This window comes from Thamnophis sirtalis, unplaced genomic scaffold (genome assembly GCF_051295495.1).
Source record: "Thamnophis sirtalis isolate CommonGarterSnake01/CBP01778 unplaced genomic scaffold, rThaSir2_p1.2 scaffold_8, whole genome shotgun sequence".
NCBI lineage: Eukaryota > Metazoa > Chordata > Lepidosauria > Squamata > Natricidae > Thamnophis > Thamnophis sirtalis.
The window spans coordinates 80,492,271-80,517,837 of NW_028261388.1; the positions used below are offsets into that span (position 1 = coordinate 80,492,271).

Consider the following 25,567-nt stretch of genomic DNA (forward strand, 5'->3'; position numbering starts at 1 on the left):
GCCTCCATGTCTCCAGTCTCTTTTCCCCCACTTGGAGCCAAACCCAGAAGGACATTTCTTTCAACAGGGTACCAAATATCCATCTCTAAATTAGACTTGAGGCTTCTGCTGGAGGCTATTGAGAAAGACTGGGGGCTGCTTTCTGCCTTTTAGAACACGTTTTCTCTCTCTTTCTCCTTGGGGGAGAAATATTCCATCCTGCCTCTTTGAATATTAAGAATAAATAATATTTTAATCTGAGGAGTGGGGAGGGGGCTTCCTACACTGTTAAGCTCAGCTGGGGTCCCCAAACCCTTCTAGCTCCCCCCCCCAAAGCGAGGTCACCCGCAAACGCCTAGATCCTTTCATGCCCTATGAGAGCTTTCGGCTAAGCACCTCGCTTGCTGCAGCGGGCGGGCAAGCAGCATGCAGCTCGGCTGGTGCTGTGCCCAGGCCGCGGCGTTAGGAGGAGCCGCAGCAGCGAGAGAGCTTTTCTCTTTCCCCCCTTCCAGCGTGCTCCTGCTTTTCTCAGGAAAGGAAGACAAGGGAAGAGAAGGAAGGAGGGGAGGGAGGAGAAGAAGAAGAGACTCACAAGAAACCAGCCTGGGTAGACCGGGCCACGTGCTTAACGCGCCAAGGGAAACAGCGGCTGGCAAAAAAGGAAGCCGCATTTGGAATCGTTTTCTTTTTGAAAGAAAGAACGAAAGAAAGAAAGAGCGGTGCGGCCTTTTTCCTAAGCCGGCTTCCTCCCTCCCCTAGCGGCCAAGCTCTTCCCCCTCTTTCCCGGAAAGCAGAGGCGGCGGAGGGAAGAAGAGCGCAGATCCTGGGCCATCTCCCCACGCGGGGATGCGTGGTGGTTGCCCGCTGCCACCCCCCCTCCGGCTCCCATCACTTCCCGGCGGCCGGCTCGCCCACCTCGGGCAAAGGCGGGGCGCTCCGAGCTCGCTCCAGTTGGGTGGGGTGGAGACGCGGTTTTGTTTTTCGCCTCCTTCTCCTTTCCACTCCTTGCGGGGGTTCCCATAATGGAAAAAACGCCCGGGATCTTGCTGGCGGTGGAGAGGACGGTGCCACCGGTGTCCCTTCCTCCTTTTTTTCCACCAGCGGCAGATGATCGTGTGGGAGGAGGAGGAGGGCCGGAGCAGCATCGGCGGCGGCGACAGGGATGGACTTGGGTGCTGGGGATTTCTCGCTAAAGGGAGCAACGCTCCGCGCACCAGACCAGAGGAGGAGGCAGACGCGAGTGGAGCGCAGCGGAGCCGCAGCTGATCCGCTGATGCCCCGCCGCCTTATTAAGGGAAGCCGGCAGCCTCGCTTATAAAAGGAGCCCTCCGCTTTCTTCCGCCCTTCGCCGCTCTCTTTGCTTCCTCGGTAGCCTTCTCTCGCTCCGGCAGATGCGTTTGGGGTCTCTGCGCAGCTGGGACTATGGTGAAATTTCCTGCGCTCACCAACTATTGGCCCCTCATCCGGTTCTTGGTCCCTTTGGGCATCACCAACATCGCCATCGACTTCGGGGAACAGGTAAGAAAAGAAAGAAAGAGAGAAAGAGAGAAAGAGAAAAGAGAGAAAAAGAAGAAAGAGAAGAAGAAAGAGAGAGAGAAAGAGGGAAAGAATGAGAGGGAAAGAGAGAGAGAGGGAAAGAGAGAAAGAGAGAGAGGGAAAGAGAAAAGAGAAGGAAAGAGAGAAAGAAAGAGAGAGAGGGAAAGAGAAAGAGAGAGGGAAGAGAAAGAAAGAGAGAGGGAAAGAGAAAGAATGAGAGGGAAAGAGAGAAAGAGAGAGAGGGAAAGAGAGAAAGAAAGAGAGAGAGGGAAGAGAGAGAAAAAAGAGAGAGAAAGAGAGAGAGAAGCGGTTCTTAACCCAGCAATTTCTCCTTTATTTGTTATCGTTTTCATTGAGAAACTTCATCGTTTCTGAGATTAACATCTTTAGGAGGGGAAACTACCGGGAGCTGCAAGCTTTGCCAATGAAGCGGCGCTTCGTGCCAGTCTATTTTTAGGCTGCCTAATGCCGAGCGATGACAAAAACGCCACCACGAAGCTCCCTTTTTATTTTTCCTGGAGAACCAGCTTCGCGCCCGGCTGGCAAAAGAAACCAACAATGCCGGCTTAAGAGAGTTTTTGCAGGAGGCCAAAGCCGGCTTTGCCCTTCCCTAGGAAGCGGAGGACGAACCGGTGGGGGTTTGGACCTCTTAAGATTGATTATTTGCAAAACGCTTTCTACCCCCCCCCCCCAAATAAAGCTGCGGAAGAGAAAATAAGAAATAGCAAAGCGCGCATTGGGTGGTGGTCATGGTGGGATTAACACGGTTAGGTTAAAAACCCCCGGTTGCCTACAGTTTGTTACATTATTATCATTAGGGAGGATCCCATGGGTTCGGCTACTGTTGTGTATTTCGAAGCAATGTTATGTAATTGCTAGGAGAAGTCGAAAAGCTGCTTGCAGCCTGCAGAGAAATGGAAGTTGCCTGCAATTCGATTAAAAGATTGCATTTATTGCAACGCCTGAGCGTGATTGACCTCTCTGGCTTTGGGGGGGGGCAGAATGGTGGTGGTGGAGCAGGGAATATTAGGCCAGGCCCTCCATTCATGTAAGGGAATTGCTCCAGGTTTTGTTAACCCTCCCACCCCCAACTCATTCACAGCTCACCTTTTGTTTCCTTGGAAGTAAACCCTGCTGTGATAGCTGAAGAGAATTCCCCCCCCCTCCAATAAATACAGAGAGATTGACAGCCTAGGGTTATTGATTTCTTCCCGCATACCCCTCAGTTCTTTGAAAGAATGAGTTACCATTAAACATCCTGGGATTTCTTTCATTGTTTATCCTATTTGTCTCCCTGCCACTCATAGAGTAGGAAGCTGAGTAGTGCTACAACCTTGCTACATGTGGTAGGAAAGTCAAACCGGCTCCCAATCCCCCCCTGCTTCAATTAATTTGTCCTTGAGTGACTGAAGATGCCATTAAAATGGCCTTTTGAAAGGGGTTGTGTTGGGAGATGGGAGGTTGAAACCTGGCAGAGATCTATCTTAGGGCAAGGTCTGATTTGCTAGGAGCTTGTGGGAAATGTGCTGTTGCTTTAAGATTGGCCACACCTGTTAGTTTCTATTGGCAAACTAAGGCTTAGTAGATTTAATCGATCAGCTTGTTGTTTGAGGACTGGCTGCGTTGCAGTCAAGGTTTGTGACTTTTGGATGTGCTTGTCTGTTTCTGAACTCAATTGGGTGCCAACCTTGAACTATATTGTCAGTGTAATAGAAGGAAAGCAAATTGTGTTTCTCTCGGTATTTGCATCCAAGTAGGGCATCTCCTTTCGAAGAACTGCGCTTAACACACCTGCGATTCAAAATGTATATTTTACTCCCTAGCCACTGATAAAATATAAATGTAACAATGGATTTCACTTTGTCAGCTCAATTAATCAGAATGTTGGATTACTTACAGCAAGGACAGAGAACCTGCATCTCGACAACAGGTCTTAATGTTGCTCATCACTTGCTATGCTGGTTGAAGTTCTTTAGTAGTAGTTCAGCAATATTTAAGAGACCAAATGGTACAGTGGCTGTTAGTTATACTCTGTAATTACCTGAGTTTACTTGCTCCTTCATTCAGGAAATTGCTCTTTTTGCAAACCAGTATATCTTGGTTTAAGATAAATGTCAAGTTCTTGATATTAAAAAATATTTAAAGTTTGATAGTCTGCTGGATAATTACACTGTTTTTACCTATGTGTATTGTAGCTAAATTGGAAAGGGCAACATAACTAGTGTGCACATTCTCCAGAGACTTCAGGAAATTCTGAATATTTATTGGCCTACACTAAATGGGATAGATCTGTTTCAGCAGCTCTTATGTGTAGCTCTCAAATGGATCTTGTTGTACTAATTTGGAAGATAAATAACTACTAATGCTTTCCCCTATATCCTCTATCCCATATAGATATAAAATACACTACAGTATACACAAGAATATATCAGTTAAATCTTTCAGAGTAGTAGCTACTCCACTTCTATATTTGTTCATAGTGTAACCCTATACATAGCTACTCAGAAGCTTGCCTGTTAAGTTCACTGGTACTTGTGGATGGGAGTAATGCTTTCATGTTCCATTTGGATTAGAAACAAATTCACTGAGAAACTCTTGAGGAAGATCCATCCACTTACTGGTCTAATTCTGGTTATGACATAGTTGTTTAAGAGTTCAGTCTGATTTGTAATAATTGATAATATCTTTGGAATTGTAAACTGTGTAACATCCAAAATAAATAAAAACCTTAGTTTTAAACTGAAATGGAAGGAGGTTGGGATGTTCTCAATAAACATATTTGTATGTATGTGGTTTCTTCTACAGTCTGAGGACCCAGACTGTGGAGGCAAGTTTGCTGACTCAATTTGCTAAAAAAAATCTGTAAACCGCTTAGAGAGGCTGATAGCCCTATGAAGCGGTATAAATCTAATAAATAAATAAATAAATAAATACTTAGGAGTTTCAATCACATGCATACAAATAAGCGAACTTTTTTTAAAAAATTGACTTTCTTTTTTCCTGGAACTTAATAGTTAAAAATTACTTCCCTTTGGCTGATTTTAATGTATGGGAAGTATATGATTCCCAAATATAATTTGAAGTTCCCAGTTAATAAAATTTTAATGTCAATTTAAACTGACTGGCAGTGTTTTCTGTCTAACCTGATTAAAGGTCTAAGTTTTTCAAATGTCCATGTGAAATCATGTGCTGGGGAATGTTTTAAAAAAACAGACTTTGATTAATAATGATTCATTTAGTGACATTTGAAGTTAGCTGCTGAACAAGGAGACTTCTGGCCGCTTCTCAAAATTGCTGCTATTGCAGCATCCCCCATGATTATGTGATTGTGGTTTGGGCACTTGGCAATCAACTCATAATTATGACAATTGCTGTGTCCCCTGGATCACGTGATCACTAATTTGCAGCTGGCTTTGGACAAGCAGAGTGAAACCAGCAAGAGATTGCAAATGGCAAATCGTGTGTGATGTTGCGCGTAATGATCAAATTACGAAAAAGTGTGCAAAAATGAGTATCTAGCCGCCTTCTTTTCGTAGCTTCTTCCCACCAGATAACTGAATTAATTAAATTCCACTTCGTTTTATCCTGTTCATTACATAAAGCATGCATTGCATTTATAATGATTATTTTTTCTGCTTGATAATTTCATTAGTACGCAGCAATTAAGAATATGTAAGCTACACATGGAGTAAATTTCACTGAACTTTGTATGATTACATCTTTTTTTGTGCATTGAAACCAGAAAATAAAGGGGTGAGGGACATAATCTATTTTTTTCCCCTAGTGGATCTCTTTTTTCATGGGTCCTGATAGAGAAGAATTTTGTGAGACTGTTCCTAACTCAAGGCAACCCTTAACGTCAACACATTTAGGTCCCTTCCAGGAACAGGAAGAGAGATGCAAAATATCTGTTGACTTAGAAAGATGGGAAGAAGAAGCCTAAAACTGAAATCCTGGATTGTAGGCCTATATATAAAACGCTGATTGCTGGCCACTGCAGTAAACACAATCTGTTGTACAGTATATAGCATTTTCCCCCAATACTGCAATAAAGTAACTAGCCTTGCTGAGTCATGTTGTGAGTCTTCCACCAATAACAAAGTCCTGAATAATAATTTCAGAGTCAGGAGCCCTTTAGACATAGCCAAGTTAGGTACAAAGCCTGCCAGATTCCTATTTAAGGATTTTTACAATAGGCTGCTCTCAAGCAATTGAACTCACTGACGTGCTGTACTTTGTCCAAATGATAACCTTCTTATCAAAGACTTCTGCCTGCTATCCAGGCTTTGGAGCAAAAAATTTTTAGAAAGCATTGCAGTTTGGATTTTCCTGATGACGATCTATTATTATAGAAGTAAACAAACTTTTTGTGCCAGAGTTGGGTTCCTACCAGTTCGCACCAGTTTCGGTAGAACCAGTTCGTCAAATCTACCGAACCGCTTAGAAGAGGTTCCACCAGTGGACCCAGAAAGCAGGCCATACCTACAGAAGAGGTTCCAAAAAAATTTTTTTTTTCCCTATGTAAATGTGTTTTATTTTCATTTTCATTTCGTACAGTCACATATATACTGTGCAGAACCGGGGCCTTATAACTTTAAACAATAAACACAGCCATTCCTCTTGTCAATAATACCCCCCAAAATAGAAACCCAATGTACCTCTTCGACCCTCCATTTTTTTGAAATCCACCACTGGCGCACGCGCACACACACACACACACACACACACACACACACACACACAGACTCACACACAGAGAGAAAGAGAAACAAAGGAAGAAAGAAATTAATAAAAAAAGAAACAAAAAGACATGAAAGAAAAAAAGGAAAAAGGGACAAGAGACAAAAAGAAGGAAAAAGAGAGAGAAGAAAGAAAGAAAACAGATGGCCAGCAAGCCACTCCCACCAGGTCACATGGCCCGCAAGCCACTCCCACAAAGGAGGCCACACCCACAGAGTAGGTTCGAAAAATTTTTGAAACCCACCACTGCTTTGTGCCTGCCCTAAAGCTGTGCAACTATGCAGACTTTTATGTGAAGGAAGTTTCGATGACAAATTCCTTTATTTACCAATAATAAAATCAAATCTCTTAGATATAAAAATAACGTCAAGCCAAATGGGGGAAGAAGAGGGGAGGCAGAACTCTTGTTACACATAAAACAAATGTCTGAACTAGTTACTTCTTACCTCTTGAATTTTGGAGTTTTGGGTTGGGGCTTTGGGGTTTATTGCAGAGGTCATACTGGGAGTGAGACCTAGACTGGTTTGGTGAAAAGTGGTCAAAACCAGAAGACCATTTGGAAATGTCTATGACGTGGTCATTTGGAAACAGACCTCTGGAGGCATCCATACTAATTCATCAAAAGGAAAAAATCTGGGTTGTGTGTCATAATGTAAAGTCCAACCCTTTCATACTTCTGTACAGTATTGTGATGCAAGTGTTTGCATCAGAACATTTAATCACTTGCCTCTCCTTTGCCCTGGACATCCATGTGGGAGCCACCATGAATAGGATGAGATATTCACAATAGGCTCAATTAACTGCCGGAGCTTGCTAGATATAGCCATGCATAATATAATGCTGAGTATATTAAGTTATACAAACAGGTAATATACACCCCCAGAGGTTTTTACTTAGTGTATTTGTTTATAATTTCTCCATTGTAGCTTGCATACGTCACAGCATTTAACTAATTTGCAAAGTTAGAGTTATTTTATAATATAGCAACACGTGAATCCATTTAATCAACAAACTTTGGCCTTGCGAATTCGTACAAGTGTGATTTATTCAGTAACCCAGGGCTTAGCTCAAAGTGGGAATTAAGTCACTGACGAATACTGAATTAGTTGGTGCCTTTTGCACTACACAGGTAGTCCTCAAATTACGGCACAGTTGGGACTGGGGTTTCCATCACTAGGCAACGAGGGCGAAAAATGTGATGGGATGTGACTGTGTTGCTTAGTGAGGGCAATCAGGGCAGTCTCAGTTATCATTGTAACTCCAGGTGTGTGAGTGGTTAAGCGGAAAGCAGAGGGGATATCAGGTAAGGAACATGGGGTAGCCACAGAGGGTGCCAACATCATGAGCTCAGGGAAGCTGAAGAAAGAGGGTGTAGTGTGTGTGTGTGTGTGTTGTGTGTGTGTGTGTGTGTGTGTGTGCTTGTGTTTATGTGTGAACTCGGGGAGGCTGGAGAAAGAATTCAAGTTTCATGTTTCAAGTTTATTAGAATTTGTATGCCGCCCACTCCCAGCCTCCCAGTGGGCGGCTCACAACAGACAAGAAACATTTAAATTTAAAAATAGAAATAAAAAAAAAATACAGTATTAAAATTCACATCACCCATTCCATCTAAGCGGGGCTGGATATCAATCAACAGCCCCAGGCCTGCCGCAACAGCCAGGTCTTAATGGCTTTACAGAAGGCCGGGAAAGTGGTAAGGGTCCGGATCTCTGCAGGTAAATCGTTCCATAAGGCCGGTGCAGCTACAGAGAAGGCCCTCCCCCGGGGAGTCGCCAGCCGGCATTGTCCAGTTGACGGCACCCGGAGGAGGCCCAACCTGTGCAATCTTGTTGGTCGTTGGGAGGTAAGTGGCAGAAAGAATACAATTTTATCTGATTGTTGTACACTGTCCAACAATGGTGAGATGGGCTGCAATATTTTCAGGCAATTTTCAGACAAATGGTATAAAATCTCTTGCCTGTGGACATTAGGAAATGAGCCATTTTTCTAGTTTGGCTACATTCATTCTTTTTTTTTTAGGGAAAACATTGCGGTCTCCTTGTAGACATTTTGTTCAATCATAAAACGTGCAACCCTTTTTTTAATGTCAGTTTTGAAAGCTCTTTCTTCTAAACCTGTCATAACTTCCTTTTGGATACCTGCTTCTTCTACCTAACATGGGTCCATTTGTGACATAAGTAAATAAAAGCTTAACTTTAATGATGCAAGGGAACGCTGGAACATTGGGTTTTTGTGTGTATTACTGCAGACTGCCTTTGTACTTAAGGATTATACAAATTCTTTAAACCATCGAAGATAAATAGAACCTCTATGCTTGTGACAGTAGGTTTCTTCTAAATGCCATAGATTAGACAAATGCCAGAAGAGAGCTGTTCCTCTTTTTATATAGCAATAGCAATAGCAGTTAGACTTATATACCGCTTCATAGTGCTTTCAGCCCTCTCTAAGCGGTTTACAGAGTCAGCATATCGCCCCCACAGTCTGGATCCTCATTTCACCCACCTCGGAAGGATGGAAGGCTGAGTCAACCTTGAGCCGGTGAGATTAGAACCGCTGAACTGCAGATAACAGTCAGCTGAAGTGGCCTGCAGTACTGCACCCTAACCACTGCGCCACCTCGGCTCTTATATGTACTCCAGAACTATTTCAATGATGTATCCTCTACCTGAATTAGCAAGAGTTTTTATATCTGGGCTTTTTGACATACAGGAAGCGCTATTATTAATTTGCCCATGTTAATATCACTTGGGATTGGTATTTCTTTGGAAGTTTCAAGTTATTTGGTCTTGTGATAGATGAGCATTTACACCAATAGTAGTAGAAGTCTAACTTGAAAGAGAGCATTGGATGCATAACTGATTTCTTTAGTAATAAAAAACTATACTGTATGTCAAAGTCAAGGCCCTTTTATATCAGGGTTTTCAGGGAAGAACTGAAGATTAGGAGGACTCATTTTTAGCAAAAGGTTTAGCAGATGCAATGCTAAAAGTTTTTAATTCCATTTTGATTGTTAGTTTGTCAATATAATCCATTCAATTTAATTAGCAGTTATGGAACTTTCCAGCATTCCAAAATATTAATACCTAATGTTATTTTTTTTTTTCATTCACAAAATTTGATCCAAGTTAGAGACTTTTCTACTCCTCTGTTGAAATTTGTTCTGGAGTTTGAGGAATTAGTTGGGGGCTGGAAGCAGAGGAAGAGATGACTAGAACAATTACAATGGCAGCCAACGCCATTCACCCGAGACTTCCACTAATGGGAAGACTTTCCATTATGTAAGAACACAGTCAGATAACTGTGTGGCAGGTATACTGAAGATCTGGGATTACTTAAACATTGTATTACCCAACATTTTAATTCAACTCTGTGCTTGCTCAATGTCATGGGAACCGTGACCCGTCAAAACCGCGTTCCACAAAAGCGCAGTCGACAAAATCACGTATGTGACGTCATCACAACGCGATGAAAAACATCGAAAAATTGAAATAAAAATTAAATTACAGCAAGCCGATTCACATAAAGGTAAGGGTTAGGTTAAGGGTTAGGGTTAGGGTTAGAGCGTTAGCGTTACGTTTAGCTTTAGGTTAAGTGTTAGCGTTAGGTTTTTCGTTAGGTTAACGGTTAGGTTTAGGGTTAGGGTTAGGTTTAGGGTTAGGTTTAGGGTTAGGTTTGGGGGGGGTTAGGGTAAGGTTTTCGCTTTATTTTTACATTTTTCGATCTTTTCCGTCGCACTGTGATGACGTCACATACGTGCTTTCGTCGACCCGCGATTTTGTCGTCCGCGGTTTTGTGGTGGAACCCATGGGAACAGAGAGGGGGAGAATTTGCAGGGGAGATTTAAGTAGTACCTGCACAGTTTCTTGGCAAATTTATATTCCCTTCAGTAGGGCCCACCTGTGATTTTGCAGCTTGGTTAAAGTTGAGAACAATTACAGTAAAAGATTTAGTGAGTTTTTAGCACGTTTTCCCATTATTTCTTCTTGGAGTTGCCATAACCTCATTAGCATATTCATTTGGGATTTTTTTTAAAAAAATATTCTGTTATGTCTAAGATGCCTACATGAAAAATGCTCTAAATACTATACTATACTAATACTAATACTAATACTAATACTAATACTAATACTAATACTAATACTAATACTAATACTAATACTAATACTAATACTAATACTAATACTAATACTAATACTAATACTATAAATAAAATTAAGTGTTCTGGCAACAGTTGGTTGAGGTTGAGGTATATTACATTTATATGCCGCCCTATTCCCGGAGGGACTCAGGGCGGCTAACAAACCCGGAGGAGGGAGTAATACAGACAAAGGTAAAACAACAAACAAAATACAGAGAAAATTTAAAACAATCAACACACAATTCGAGTGGGGACGGGAACTCGTCAACCCCAGGCCTGTTGGAACAGCCAGGTTTTAACGACTTTACGGAAAGCCTGAAGGGAGGTGAGGGTCCGGATCTCCACGGTGAGCTCGTTCCAAAGGGCCGGAGCAGCCACAGTTGCTTATATGTTATCTGTTGTGACTCGGCAGAAACCTCCTGTGAGTTGTTTCGGGATGCACGCAGGAAAAGGGCTGACCGACTCACAGGAGAGGATAATGAGCAGCTGTGACTCGTTAGGATCTCCTCCTGCGGATAAAAGACTGATGGTGCCACACCCTAGTTGCAGAAGTCAACGTTCCATTTCTGTTCTAGTCAAGCTTTCCGTTTGTGTGCAACCTTCGAGAAAATGCACTTGGATAAGTGACTTGATTTATTTAATCCTGTTTTGTATTAGTTTATGAATGAGGACTTTTGCTAGATAATTTATCTGTGTTTATTTTGGGCTCTCAGCCAGCAAGAGCCGGGACTGATAAAAACATTCCTTTGAACGTTCTGTTTGGCTTTCGTTTCTGAACGGACCAGGTGTGGGGGGTCAGAACAATTATCTTACTGTAGATACAAGAGAACAATGTTGATTTGGCTTATTCACAATGCTTGGTTGAATTATACTACTTAATGGCTTACTTTCTAATGAAATAATTAGATTTCTACAAGAATATTCCAGCAGGATATTAACACCTTGATCTCTATATAGCCATGTGGGTTCACAGAGTACCTTACAAGACTAATAATTATTTTGTAGCTGAACTGCATCAGAAATTGTACCAGAATACTGATGATTTTTGCTGATATAGTCATAATCCAGGCAGCTGCAAGGGAAAGGCCTTATCGGAAGTCCCTTCCGCTCTATGAAAATAGTCCATACTAAACCATTGTCACTTCTTTGGACATATGGCTGGTAGAGATTTTTACCATGCTAGGATACAGGTAATAGGGGCAAATTGACCTCTTTCCTGACGCCATTGCGGCTTTCTCTTTCTTCTCTTGCTACTGGAGAAAAGGATGTTCTATTAAATGGGGGCTGCAGTTTGCAAAAGGATAATGTGCCATGCCTGTGTATCTGGGAGTTGTTACTGACTGTTGAATATCCACAAAGATTTCTTTGTCTCAAACATTTCTTCTCCTTACACAGCACATTTACCTCTTTGGAATCTGCAGCTTTTCTACCACAGTTAAAGGCTCTCTCAGTTTAAAACATGGACGGCAAAAGGTGAAGTCCAGTATGGTCATCATTAACCCATTAATAGACCAATGAAAGAAATGTCCTTCTGGGTTCGGCTCCAAGTGGGGAAAAAGACACTGGAGACATGGAGGCTGCTTGGAAAGATGGTTTATTGTTGGACAGGACCACATGGCTTGAGCCCTGAACAGAAAAGGGGATCACATGCTTCAATGTTGGTGGAGAAGAAGAGAAGGGCTGAGGGAGGGGCTTGCTAGGCTTTTTATAACCTGTTTAGTCCCATCTCTCTGTTTCCTGTTCCTGTGTAAGAAATGTATTCTGATTGGTTGTCAGACTCCCATAGGGCCATGCAGGGACAACTCTCTAGGCTGCGTTTTGAATCCAGGTTTGGTTGAGTTCTCAGATGCCATGTGGGGAGTTGGGTAAAGGCCAATATTATCATGCCTTTACTCCCATCCCCCCTGGGGCTGCAGTGGAGAAGTCTTTATTATGTAAAGTGGACTAGCTTGGCCTTCTTAATGGCCCATTAACAGTGGGGATGGACAGGAAGCTACAGGCAACTATTCTGTCTTTTAAAACATGTTTCTTTCTTTTCAAATCCAGAGAAATATTCTGCCTTTTCAATATTTCCTAGGATATTTCATTTTTCTGGGAGAGGGCTGGGGGATAACTTCCCACAAGACCTCATCTAAATCAAAGCCTGAAGTCTCTCTTGAATATAATCTAAATGATGCGGCCATGTATCTATAGCCAGTGGTGGGCTGCAGATTTTTTAACAACCGGTTCTCTGCCCTAATGACTGGCTGGCTGGGCGTGGCCAGGGGCGTGGCCAGGGCGTGTGACAGCATTCAGTCTCCTGCAGCCCTCTGCCAGTCAAAACAGGGTGTGGGGGTTAATTATAAAATGTGGGCTTTGCTTTGTGAAATTCAGATCCAGTGAGCAAGAGGTGTGAGCTGCACAGAAAATACACTTTTGTTTGGTTATGAAGAAATATCCCCAAAGTCAGATGTACCCTAAATGTAGACTGACTTTTATAGCAATAGCAGTAGACTTATATACCGCTTCATAGGCCTTCAGGCCTCTCTAAGCGGTTTACAGAGAGTCAGCATATTGCCCCCAACAATCTGGGTCCTCATTTTACCCACCTCGGAAGGATGGAAGGCTGAGTCAACCCTGAGCCGGTGAGATTTGAACCGCTGACCTGCTGATCTAGCAGTAGCCTGCAGTGCTGCATTTAACCACTGCGCCACCTTGGCTCTTTTAGCTACCCATCTTCCCAGCAAACAGCAAATTTTGAAGCTCCAGGTAACCACAGTTTACATGTTGGCGGTTCCTACAGGAATGGTAGGAAACACTATTTTAAAGAACATTTGAGGGAGGGGTTCAGAGAATAGGCCTTCTCTGCCTGAGGCTGTAGAGACCTGGCACCAATCAAAACATAACTGATCAACCCTGACAAGGGTAATCCACTAGTATATGAAAATAAGAGCAAACTCCACTCCCTTCTAGCACTGATGATGTTACCTGCTTTGGTAATGAAACGTCTTCAAGAAAACCACCAAGCTCAGAGAGCACCAAGGACAGTTCAACCCTGAGCTACAAATATTCTGTTCTATCGATAAACACTTTTTGGTTAGAGAGACTCAGAGCCTGCCTTATACAAGGTGGCTCCCAGTGGATTTCATTCTAAACCAAGGAAGCCATATTGTGTTTTTGCTGTCTGGTTTTCAAAAGGCTTGTGTGTGTCATCGGTTAGAACTCTATATTTCTCTCTTTTTACTTGTCAGCATTATTCCTAGAGGGGATTGCTACTTTAAGTCTGTTGCAGTGAAAACTTCCAACGGTATACCACTCCGCAAACAATTGAATTGAATTGAATTGAATTTTATTATTTGTATGCCACCCTTCTCCGGGAGGGACTCAGGGCGGCGAACAACTCAAAAGGGGAAAAGGGGAACATAGAACAGAATACAGATAATTAAAATAAGCAAGAATCACGCAACCACACAAGTCGAGAGGGGAGGGAACTCATCACCCCCAGGCCTGCCTGCAAAGCCAGGTTTTGACGGCTTTTCGGAAGGCCTGGAGAGAGGCGAGGGTCCGAATCCCTGCAGGGAGTTCGTTCCAGAGGGCCGGAGCTGCCACAGAGAAGGCCCTCCCCCGGGTAGTAGCCAGGTGGCATTGGCTAGTAGATGGAACCCGGAGGAGGTCAAACCTGTGTGATCTAATGGGTCTTTGGGAGGTAATTGGCAGCAGGCGGTCTCTCAAGTAACTAAAACAAACCTCTTGGCTGTTTTAGTTAAGATCAGGGAGCATTTTAAAGACATTTTTTGTCTGCATATTCCAAATGTTTTTAATACATAATTCCTCTTAAGCCACTGTCCTGGTCCTTCCTGTTTACTGCTCTGAAAAGAAAGACTGTGGACTAGACAAGAGATGTGTTTAATGTTCATCCACCATTACTTTGATGCTGCTTCCCACAGCTCTTTTCCCACTAGTAGTAATCTGGGAGCCAGCGTCATTTTACCCAGTGGTCTCCAACCTTGGCAACTTTAAGACCAGTGGACTTCAACTCCCAGAGTTCCTTTGCTGGCTGAGGAACTCTGGGAGTTGAAGTCCACAAGTCTTAAAGTTGCCAAGGTTGGAGACCACTGATTTTACCCATCCTTCCTTCACATCTGATCATCCTTTGCTAGTTTGCAGCTGAAGAGAGCAGACAAGACCAGCTGAAATATATCAAAAGCATGTTGTTTCAGGCATGAAGGGTCTAACATGACACAAAATCAAGCAGGCTGCCTTAAGGCGGCAGATTCTAAGTAGTATGGAAAGGCAACAAATCATTTGTTATTTAATTTGTTCGTATTGGATTTTTATTACTAGGTCTGGGGAGAGTTTTTTTTTTAAAGATTGATGCCTTGGCTATGGGGGCATTATCTTCCTTGACTGTGAGAAGGTTGTGACCTCAAGACTGGATTATTGTAACGCGCTCTACATGGGGCTGCCCTTGAAGAGTGTTCGAAGACTTCAGTTAGTCCAGAATGCAGCCGCGCGAGCGATTGTGGGTGCACCTAAATACACCCACGTCACACCTATCCTCCGCGAGCTGCACTGGCTACCCATTAGTCTCCGAATCCGCTTCTAGGTGCTGGTCGCTACCTATAAAGCCCTACATGGCATCGGACCTGGGTACCTGAGAGACCGCCTCCTGCTGATTACCTCCCTCAGACCGATAAGATCTCACAGGTTAGGTCTCCTCCGGATTCCATCTGCCAGCCAATGTCGGCTGGCGACTCCCCGGGGTAGAGCCTTCTCTGTTGCAGCTCCAGCCCTCTGGAATGACCTCCCCATGGAGATCCGGACTCTTACTACCCTCCTGGCCTTCCGCAAAGCCACCAAGTCCTGGCTGCTCCAGCAGGCCGGGGGGCTTGTGAAACACCCAGCCCCACGGAAATTGTGAATGTTGCGTCTTTTTTTTAAAGTGTTGTCTTGTCTATTTATCCCCTTTCCCTTGTCTGTTGTGAGCCGCCTGGAGTCCTCCGGGAGTGGGCGGCATACAAGACAAATAAAATGAAATGAAATGAATAAAGGTTGCCTCCATCAGCACAAAACCTGGGCCAGCCTTAAAGAGGTAGGATTCTTATAATTAATTTCAAAATCTTACTCATTTAGAAAATCAATATTCTAACTTCCCCTTTTCTGTATATTTATTTTATGTCTTAAACCTATCTTTAAAAACTCCTTTCACTAAGAATTCAAGGAACCTCACTCAATGCATATTGTAAAACCTGCCGGTCCAAAGGCTCCTTATAGTTGATACGTTCTTAAAAAGCAATTTCCAAAAGGGATTAAGAAATGAGACTTCGCCACCCAGAAACCACTGTCTGGAATCTCGACACAATGCCCTATTTGCTCCTTCGGTGATGACTGACTTAACATGAATCTCCATCAGAAGTCCCAAAAGTGAGTGAAAATATTGCGATGGATTTATTAAATTAACAGATTTGATTAGGGTGACATCAACCGACGTGTGCAATAGTTGATTGATCTTAAAATTTTCCATTCGTTGTACCAAACGTTGGTGGATCGACACTTTTTGAGAGTTATTCCAAGACTAAATGAAGGGAATCTGATTCTACACAATGCCTAAAACGTCTTCGTATTGCCCAGATATTAGAGAGCATACAGCACTGGTGTGCCTCTTTCTGAAATGTAGGTTTCCTCCTTTGATTCACAAGATTGATTGCATTCTCCATAATTGTCAGTAGTGTATTGATTGGGAAAGGCAGTGGACAGAGGCACAGCTTCTGCTTTTATAGTTATGGCTGGCTGTACGCTTTCCCTGCCTCTGAAGCTCTCCAAATGTGGAGCTTCCTATTAAGATGGCCTTTATTTTTCTTGTCATCTGCTACAGCTTTGGATCTGTTGCCCTTTGACCTTTCTTTCCGTTACTGAACCAGGGGCCTAGAACAGAGGTGGTATTCAGCAGGTTCTGACCAGTTCTGGAGAACCGGTAGCGGAAATTTTGAATAGTTCGGAGAACTACTCTAGGCTGGAGTACTGCAATGTGTTCTACATGGGGCTGCCCTTGAAGAGTATTCGGCGACTTCAGCTAGTCCAGAATGCGGCCGCGCGAGCGATTGTGGGTGCACCTCGCTTCACCCACATAACACCTATCCTCCGCCAGCTGCACTGGCTACCTGTCGATCTCCGGGTACGCGTCAAGGTGCTACTCGTCACCCATAAAGCCCTTCATGGGAGTGGATCTGGGTACTTGAGAGACCGCCTACTGCCAATCACCTTCATTCGACCAATTAGATCTCACCGATTAGGCCTCCTCCGAGTTCCATCCGCCGGTCAATGTCGACTGGCAACCATGCGGAGGAGAGCCTTCTCGGTGGCAGCTCCGACCCTATGGAACGATCTCCCCGTGGAGTTTCGTACCCTCACCACCCTCCAGACCTTCCGCACATCCCTTAAAAACTGGCTATCCCGTCAGGCCTGGGGCTAAAGATTGCAACCCGCCCGAATGGTATGAATGTTGTGTTTTAATGATGTATTGTTCTATATGTTAAAAGTTTGTCTCCCCCTCCCTTTTTAAGTTGTAAGCCGCCCTGAGTCCCCCCAGGGAAAAGGGCGGCATATAAATAAACTTAAATACAAATACAAAAAAATACAAAACTGGTAAATACCACCTCTGGCCCCACCGCCATCTATTCTCTGCCTCCCGAGTCCCAACTTATCGGGAGGGAATGGAGATTTTGCAGTATTAAACTATTTTAAAGTATTTATTAGTTTTGTATGCCACCCGCTCTCGGAAGATTCCGGGCGGCTTACAATAAAAAGGGAGGGGGGAACATATAAGACAACACAACAATTTAAATGTACAGCAACATTCATAACTTAAAGTGGGGCTGGATACTTCAACAGCACCAGGCCTGCCGCAACAGCCAGGTCTTAATAGCTTTACGGAAGGCCGGAAGGGTAGTAAGGGTCCGGATCTCAAGGGGGAGCTCGTTCCAGAGGGCCGGAGCTGCAACAGAGAAGGCCCTCCCCCGGGGAGTCGCCAGCTGACATTGGCCGGCAGATGGAATCCGGAGAAGGCCTAGTCTGTGCGATCTAATCGGTCTTTGGGAGGTAATTGGCAGGAGGCGGTCTCTCAAGGGTATCCTTCCCCTGCCACGCCCACCAAGCCATGGCCACCAAGCCACTCTCATAGAAATGCTAGTAAAAATTTTTTGAATCCGACTATTGGCTTAGAGGTCAACTCTATATGCTGCTTCAAACTCCCTGAAAGTATACTAGCTGGGGAAAAAGAACGTTGAACAAGGGTAAAAGTAGAACGTGATCAACTGCTGGGTTATACACTCTGGTGGATTAAATTAGGTAGAGCAGGGATGGCTAACCTTTTTGTAAAGGTGTGCCAAAATTGTGCAAAGCGCCCACAACTTCCGATTGGCCCATGGAGCCTGTTTTTCACCCTCTGCAGGCTCCGGAGGCTTTCCTAAAGCCTGGGGAGGGTGAAAATGGCCTGTCAAGGCTGCTTCGCTTATTAACCAAGAAAGAAACCACTCAACTCCATTTTGCAGAATTAAGAGTTCTTTTACTGATTATAAGTAAATAGAAGCTAAGCAAAGCTGGATCTGAGCAAAAGCGCGCGAAAGCATTAGATATCAATACACGACCCATTCCCCTCCCCTTGGTAACCCCAGCCCATAGTCCAATCCTCCTCCAATAGAGGAGCTGAGGTGGCGCAGTGGGTGGAGTGCAGCACTGCAGGCCACTTCAGCTGACTGCTATCTGCAGTTCGGCGGTTCAAATCTCACCGGCTCAAGGTTGACTCAGCCTTCCATCCTTCCGAGGTGGGTAAAATGAGGACCCAGACTGTGGGGGTGATATGCTGACTCTGTAAACCGCTTAGAGAGGGCTGAAAGCCCTATGAAGCGGTATATAAGTCTAACTGCTATTGCTATCTCCACAGCTGTCAGGTGGGAGACATCTTCAAAAATCATCATCAGGTTGGTATGCCGGACAGTTGGCCTTGGCGGGAAACTCCCCTCCTTGCCACATGCGCAGAAGATGGTGAGAACCAATCCCAATTAACAGTCCTCCTGTACAGATTCATTCCCACACCCAAATACCATGCCCTCCCTCCCCGTTTCAATGGCAGCCGAAAAGCAAGCAGCAAAACAGGGGCTAGCATGGCCTCTCCCGGCCCTCCAGAAGGCTGAAAATCAGCTGGCTGGCACGCACATGCACGCCGGAGCTGAAGGCTGGTGTGCCAGCAAATATGGCTCTGCATGCCACAGGTTCGCCATCACAGAGGTAGAGAAACCTCACCAGAAAGGTAGGGTTGGTGCAGCTTTAAGGATGAAAAGAAGACAAATGGTAGATACCCCAGAATTGAATGGAGAAGATACGAGGGAGTGGGAGAACAAGGAATATGTTAAAATTTTAATATAACTTTGGGGCAGTTTATTATGTGCAATTCTCATGAATGACCTATTATATCAGTCCTGCCCAGTTAGGGACTTACCCATCTTAAACCCAGCCATTATATATGCAGCAGAGACTAGATAAGCACTGTGGTTTTATTGCTCCTAAGGATTTCCAGGAATAGAACGTTGTCAAGATATTTCACAGATACAGAGTGGTGGATAGTATTTGAAGTTCAGAAGGAACAAGATGTACTCTCTTGCTTTTATTATAAGGGAATTGTTAGGTGTAATGATTCTGGCTGCCTTCCTTCTCTCTATTTTACATACTCCCCCAAGATTGCATTCTAGCATTAGAAACCCAAGTACACAACTATCAAATCCATTTTTAAACTTTATTAATATTTGCCCCTTGTAAATATTTTTAAAGCCGCTTTTTCAACTTGGTACATTCCAAACAGTGGTGGGTTTCAAAAAATTTTGGAACCTCTTCTGTAGGTGTGGCCTGCTTTCCGGGTCCACTGGTGGAACCTCTTCTAACCGGTTCGGTAGATTTGACGAACCGGTTCTACCGAATAGGTGCGAACTGGTAGGAACCCACCTCTTGATTCCAAATATACTGGAGTGCAATTCTCAAATAATCCTCTTCCCAGGAAGTCCAAATCTAACAAATCTATAGAGTACCATGTTGATTAACTCTTTTCCGTTCAGTTTCGTGTTTATAATGATTAATTAACTAATGGGGTTCTTATGGTTTGATATTTCGTAGATAATCACTTTAAATAATACATAGAAGAAGATCTCTTTAGATCTTGATAAACAACAATCAACCTTTAGATTTTACCTTTTGGGTTGGGGGAAGGCTAGTACTTTTAGAATGTTTTATAGAATATATTTTGCATGGAATTCCATATAATAGAAGAGCATATTTGTAGTTTGGGGTTATACTGTGGAGTCCTTGGCATTCTCTGAGTCTGGTTGTTTTCTTCCAGATGTTTCATTACCAAGCTCCGTAATATTACCAAGCTAGCCTTTGTCAACAGTGGAGCTCAACTAACATCTGGTCCAACTGTCTTGGCTCTTGGGGGGATCAATAAGGTCTTTAATAACTTGCAAAAGGCTAGCAGGGTTGGTGCCATTCAAATCTCTGATGGGATGCTGTTTCGTAGGGTAGACAGGCATTATCACCGAAGAAGGCATGACTCCAGGGGTTTCTCGGCATGCTGCAGAACCCATCAGTTAAAAAGTGTGAGCTGGTAGGGACTAGATATCCTCCCCTTAGAGCAGGCCTGTCAAAGATGCCGAGGTGGCGCAGTGGTTAGGGTGCAGTACTGCAGGCCACTTCAGCTGACGGTTATCTGCAGTTCAGCGGTTCAAATCTCACCGGCTCAGGGTTGACTCAGCCTTCCATCCTTCCGAGGTGGGTGAAATGAGGACCCAGACTGTGGGGGCGATATGCTGACTCTGTAAACCGCTTAGAGAGGGCTGAAAGCCCTATGAAGCGGTATATAAGTCTAACTTATAAATTGGTGCCCGGTGGGCAGTGATGGGATTCAGCCGGTTCGCACCTATTCAGGAGAACCGGTTCGTAACTTTCTAAGCCGTTCGGAGAACCGGTTATTGGAAGAAATCTTTTCCCCCCCCACTTTACAGGGCTAATCTTGTAAGGAAGGCAGGAAGGAAAACTTCTGGTGTTGTTTCTAGCCTCATCTTTATTGACCTGCTTACAGAAACTGCCTCTCCGGTTAACCCTTATTACATTGTAACAGCTAAGGCGAAGCGCCCATGGACGTGAGTTGGCGACAGCCACATTGTCACATGACCACAGAGCTATGCCTACCCAGCTGGTCATTATGGCAGAGAACCGGTTGTTAAATTATTTGAATCCCACCACTGGTCCTGTTTCATAGCTTTATTGTTACTGGCTAAGTATCTTGACTGCTATGTATATTTCTTTTAGATTTTTAAATTTTAAAAATTTTTACTTTTAAAAAATGTTGCTTCAATTGGAGTATATATTATTTTTAATTGTATGCATCACAGAGTGATTGATTGAAATGGGCAGCTATAGAAAAATAAATCTTATCTCAAAGTTGAGATAATATGTGAAATACCCGTGGGTCGCTCATGAGGCCAATGTTGAGAAAAGACACGGACACGAGCTCTCTCGGGATGAGGCGACCCAGATTGGAGTCTAGGAGCCCCTTTTATTGAGATAGGACAAAGGCAGGAAGAGCAATCAGCATGTGATTTAAGACAGCCTGTCAAACTACAATTGCTAATCTACTGCTCAGGGAAGTTCTGTCTATATATGGTCAAATCCTGGGCGTCGTTGGGTAAGGCACATCTAGAGCAAACTATCAGGATGTTATGTTATGAACTATCAGGATGTTATGTTATGAACTATCAGGATGTTATGGAGTTTGTTTTTCCCTGTGTGGTTCAGCGTGGCTCTGCATGCCCTGTTATGCACTGGTGGCCGCCACACCTATACAAGGAGTTATATGACAACAATAATATATGAAATAACTTATTTACAAATGCAACACATATTTGACTCTGTACAGAGTCATTTTACATTTGGCATTCCTCATTACATGCATAAAACATCACTACTCCGCAAACTGTACTGACTTTCAGTAGGCTTTCGGGTGCAAATCAAACTCTGGTCATTACCTATAAAGGCCTTCATGGCATAGAGCCAAGCTACTTGTGCAACCAGATCTACTAGAGAAGTCATGCTCTGGGTCCTTCTATTAAACAATCTCATCTTGTTTGTTTGTTCATTCATTCACTTATTCAGATTTTCAGATGATCATATTCTTTTAAATATATAGCTATTGTAAGGAATTTGCACCTAGGCAAATAATTCTCTGTCGTACTTATAGCTAAACGGCTTATTCTTCACTAGTAGAAAGGTAATTATATGGCTCCAGTTTACAGAGTTGACATTATTACCACTTACGAACTTACATTCATAGATTCATTATAATGAGATATGACTACCATTCATTGAAATGCTCCTGCAGAACCTAAATGCTGTTTCCGTAAATATATGTCTTAGATTTTGATACTCTTTGTGCATTTATTATTCTTTCTCTTTTTGGTGTTCAATGAAAGTAATTTAACAATGATGTTAATAATAATTGATTATGCTTTTAAATTATTCCAGAATGAAGGTTATTTTAGTGATTCTAGATACTTATTATTACATGAATATAAAACAAAATAACAGTTATATATCACCTCCAAAGAGATGCACATGCCGTTTGCTTTTAATCTGCTTGAAATATGCAATCAATGGAAATTTTTCTTGCACAATTTTCTGTGTTGTTACACATAAGGCCTCTTTACTCCAGTTCTGGTAAACGTGTCTTTAAATGAGAAAGTTATAACTACATTGATATTCTTTATAACCTTTGAGTTTGAAAGCTTTCCTCACATTTTTTTGGTCTTTTCTTTCTGTCCACTAAAGCATAACGACTTTTCTAAATCTTTAAAGAGTTGGAGAGATACTGTGAATGGTCCAGTGGTTAGGCTCAATTCCAGCATTGTTACCTAGTCTTAAAAATGATAATCCTAGGAAAGATTGCATAGGCCGAAAAGTTTTATCACATTTCTCCCAAAATAGCAAAAGGGATCTAATTTTGAAGATCTTTCTGAAATGAGATCACTACATGTCTCTTACGAGTTATGTTTTATGTGTTGGGCAATTATAACTCATTGAAAGGGATCAGTATATACAAGATTCCCAGATTGTAGTGTATTGCAGTGTTTTTCTCAGGAGTTAAGGGTGGAAATTTTACAAAGGGGGCAATAATCAAGAAAATGGGGGAGGGGGAAGATTAATGAATATGTATGTATGTACGTATCAGTGGTGGGTTTCAAAAATTGTTCGAACCTACTCTGTGGGTGTGGCCTCCTTTGTGGGTGTGGCTTGCCGCCCATGTGATCGGATGGGAGTGGCTTGCCACCCATGTGACCGGATATGACGATGCCGACGACACTTGTCAGAACCACCTTAAATTACCTCACACACAGCACTGGCATGCATAAGAATATGGTGTAAACTTGTTTTTTAAAAGGCATCTTTGGTTTGCGTTAAAACAACTTCAACACACGCAATGTTACGATTGCACCACAAACGCAGTAGTCATCCTTACCTTTCACAGAGGCACTGAGTTTTATAAATAGGAGCGTGATAGTGTAGAATAATCATATCCAGGAACCAGTGGTGGGTTTCAAAAAATCTTTGGAACCTCTTCTGTAGGTGTCGCCTGCTTTCTGGGTCCACTGGTGGAACCTCTTCTAACCGGTTCTGTAGATTTGACGAACCGGTTCTACCGAATAGGTGCGAACTGGTAGGAACCCACCTCTGAGTAACATCTAAGATTGACTGGTGAAGTGCACTATTACATGGGTTTGCTTTTAGAGATTGTTGAAAATCGGTAGTTTGTGCTAAAAATTGTAGAATACAAACAGTCATTTCTTTTTTTAGAAAATTAGTTTTTGTATTTGGAGGTCTGGCTATCAATATTATTTCTTAGTGCTGACACTTAAGTGCTTTCACCTTGGGCCAACACTTCTATTTTGCTGGGAAAGAGGTATCTTCTTGTCTTCTTGTGCAGTCCTATTCGAGAACATCACATGCAAGAAGGCTGTTTTTGCTAGTATTTTTTTTTTAGTATTTTATTAATACTTATAGGCCGCCCTTTTCCCTGAGGGGACTCAGGGCGGCTTACATAAAATAAGGGAGGGGGAAATACGAAACAATAAACATAAAACAATACATAAGAATAAAATAGTACACAACATTCATTCAATATTCGGGAGGGGGCAGGTTGTGATCTTATCCCCAGGCCTGACGAGCTAGCCAGGTCTTAAGGGCTGTGCGGAAGGCCTGGACGGTGGTGAGGGTACGAATCTCCACGGGGAGATCGTTCCAAAGGGTCGGAGCTGCAACTGAAAAGGCTCTCCTCCGTGTAGTTGCCAGTCGACACTGACTGGCAGATGGAATTCGGAGGAGGCCCAATCTATGCGATCTAATCGGTCGCAAGGAGGTAATTGGCAGGAGGCGGTCTCTAGAAAGCTGTTCCCACCCAGTCCTCCATGTGTTTCATTCCCATATTTCAGGCATATGGATCAAGCGGGACAGCTCCACCAAATTTCTTTTTTTTAAAAAATAATGTAAATCCTAGAACATAGCATGATTGCCTAACATTAGTACTGCACAAATCCAATCACATTCATTGTTAGCAGGAAATTGTTTCTGTCTCTCTTATTCAGCTACATTTGCATAATGAATATCTTTCTAAAGGATCAGATTTTTTTCATTTCAATTTCCAATCGAAGGCAAGAAGATCACAAACATTTTAAACAACAGTAATAATTTTTCTGGTTGCTTCCATTAGCTGTTTCCCCATAAACATCATTTGAAGGGATGATCTCAGATAATGCAGTTCATACCCATTGGGGCTAATTATCATGTCTTAAGCTATTGATGTGATTCTACTCTGTTTAGAAAAGAATTGGCTTTATAGTCACAGCCTCTTTCACCTAAAACTCTTATGCAGACGTTAAATATTTCACAAGTTCCTCTGCGACTTATACAAGTTTCTACATTATGAACTGATGCTTTAAACAGAGGTTAATCAAATGAATGTAATTGCTCGTTAGCTTTGGTGTGGACACAGTACTTTAAAAAGATACTCATAATATAATTATAGTATATGTTGGCTCCAGTTTAAGAAGCCAAAGTAGAACTTATGGCAAATATAAATTTAATCCAAGCTTCCCAAATGTAATTAGAGCTTCCACATCCCCACTAGTATAAATTATGGCTTGTTCACTGCAGATGCTGGTTTTTGATTTATAAATATAGATAAAAGAACTCAAACCCAGATTTATGCTATGTTGCAGGCCATAGCTAAGGAAAATGAAGGCGTACATATTTATCTAGGCCTTGGTGAATTGCTTTTTAATACCAAAAGAAAGGCTTGTTTTATGTTAATTACAGAATCTTCAGTGCGCTGAAAATAAAGTTTTACTGTATTTTGTTTAGTGCAGATTCAAAAGAAAAAAAGAAGAATAAAGAAAATGTATAAAGAAATGACTACCTCCTTTTCCCAAGTGCAAATAATTTTAACAACTTGTCACTTTCTCTTAAAGTACAGTAAATGATCCTTTTCTCCCATATCTGTGCATCTAATTAAGATTTTTCCATATTGTTCATAGACTGTCATTTTTAAAACTACTTTAGATCTCTCTCATTCTTACCCAGTAAAACTTATTTTTTTTTTTACATTTGAATACAGTCTATTTATAATGGCAGAGACTTTTAGGATTAAAATATTTTCCTTCATTCTACTTAATACCGCATTTTTCGGAGAATAAGACGCACCGGAGTATAAGACACACCAAGATTTTGAAGGGGCAAATTTGGGAAAAAAAAGGTTTTGCACCCTGCAGACCTCCCCAAAACTGCTCCATTTTTTGGTAAAAAAAAGGGCATGCATAGCCTTTAGGAGGCTTATAGAATGCTCCTGGGGGCTGGGGGGGGGGAGGCAAAAACTAGCAAAAAAACAACCCGCTTTTTGCTCATTTCTGCCCTCCCCAGCCCTCCAGAGCACTCTGGAAGCCTCCTAAAGGCTATGCATGACCATTTTTGCAAAGGGGGCAGGGTTTCAGGAGGCCAAAAATGCTGTGTTCAGTGTATAAGATGCACTCAGATTTTCACCCTCTTTTTTGAGGGAAAAAGGTGCGTCTTATACTCCGAAAAATACGGTAAATCAAATTTATG

General features: G+C 42.7%; 1 protein-coding gene across 1 annotated transcript in view; it reads left to right on the top strand.

The window, feature by feature from the left end:
* The first annotated feature begins 944 nt into the window (after positions 1-944).
* ANKH (ANKH inorganic pyrophosphate transport regulator) overlaps positions 945-25,567 on the top strand; it is a 105,677-nt gene continuing 81,054 nt past the window's right edge. Inside the window, exon 1 of the mRNA XM_087721981.1 lies at positions 945-1,497. Coding sequence (XP_087578107.1) covers positions 1,402-1,497 — 96 coding nt within the window. The 5' untranslated portion in view covers positions 945-1,401. The remainder of the gene's footprint in view (positions 1,498-25,567) is intronic.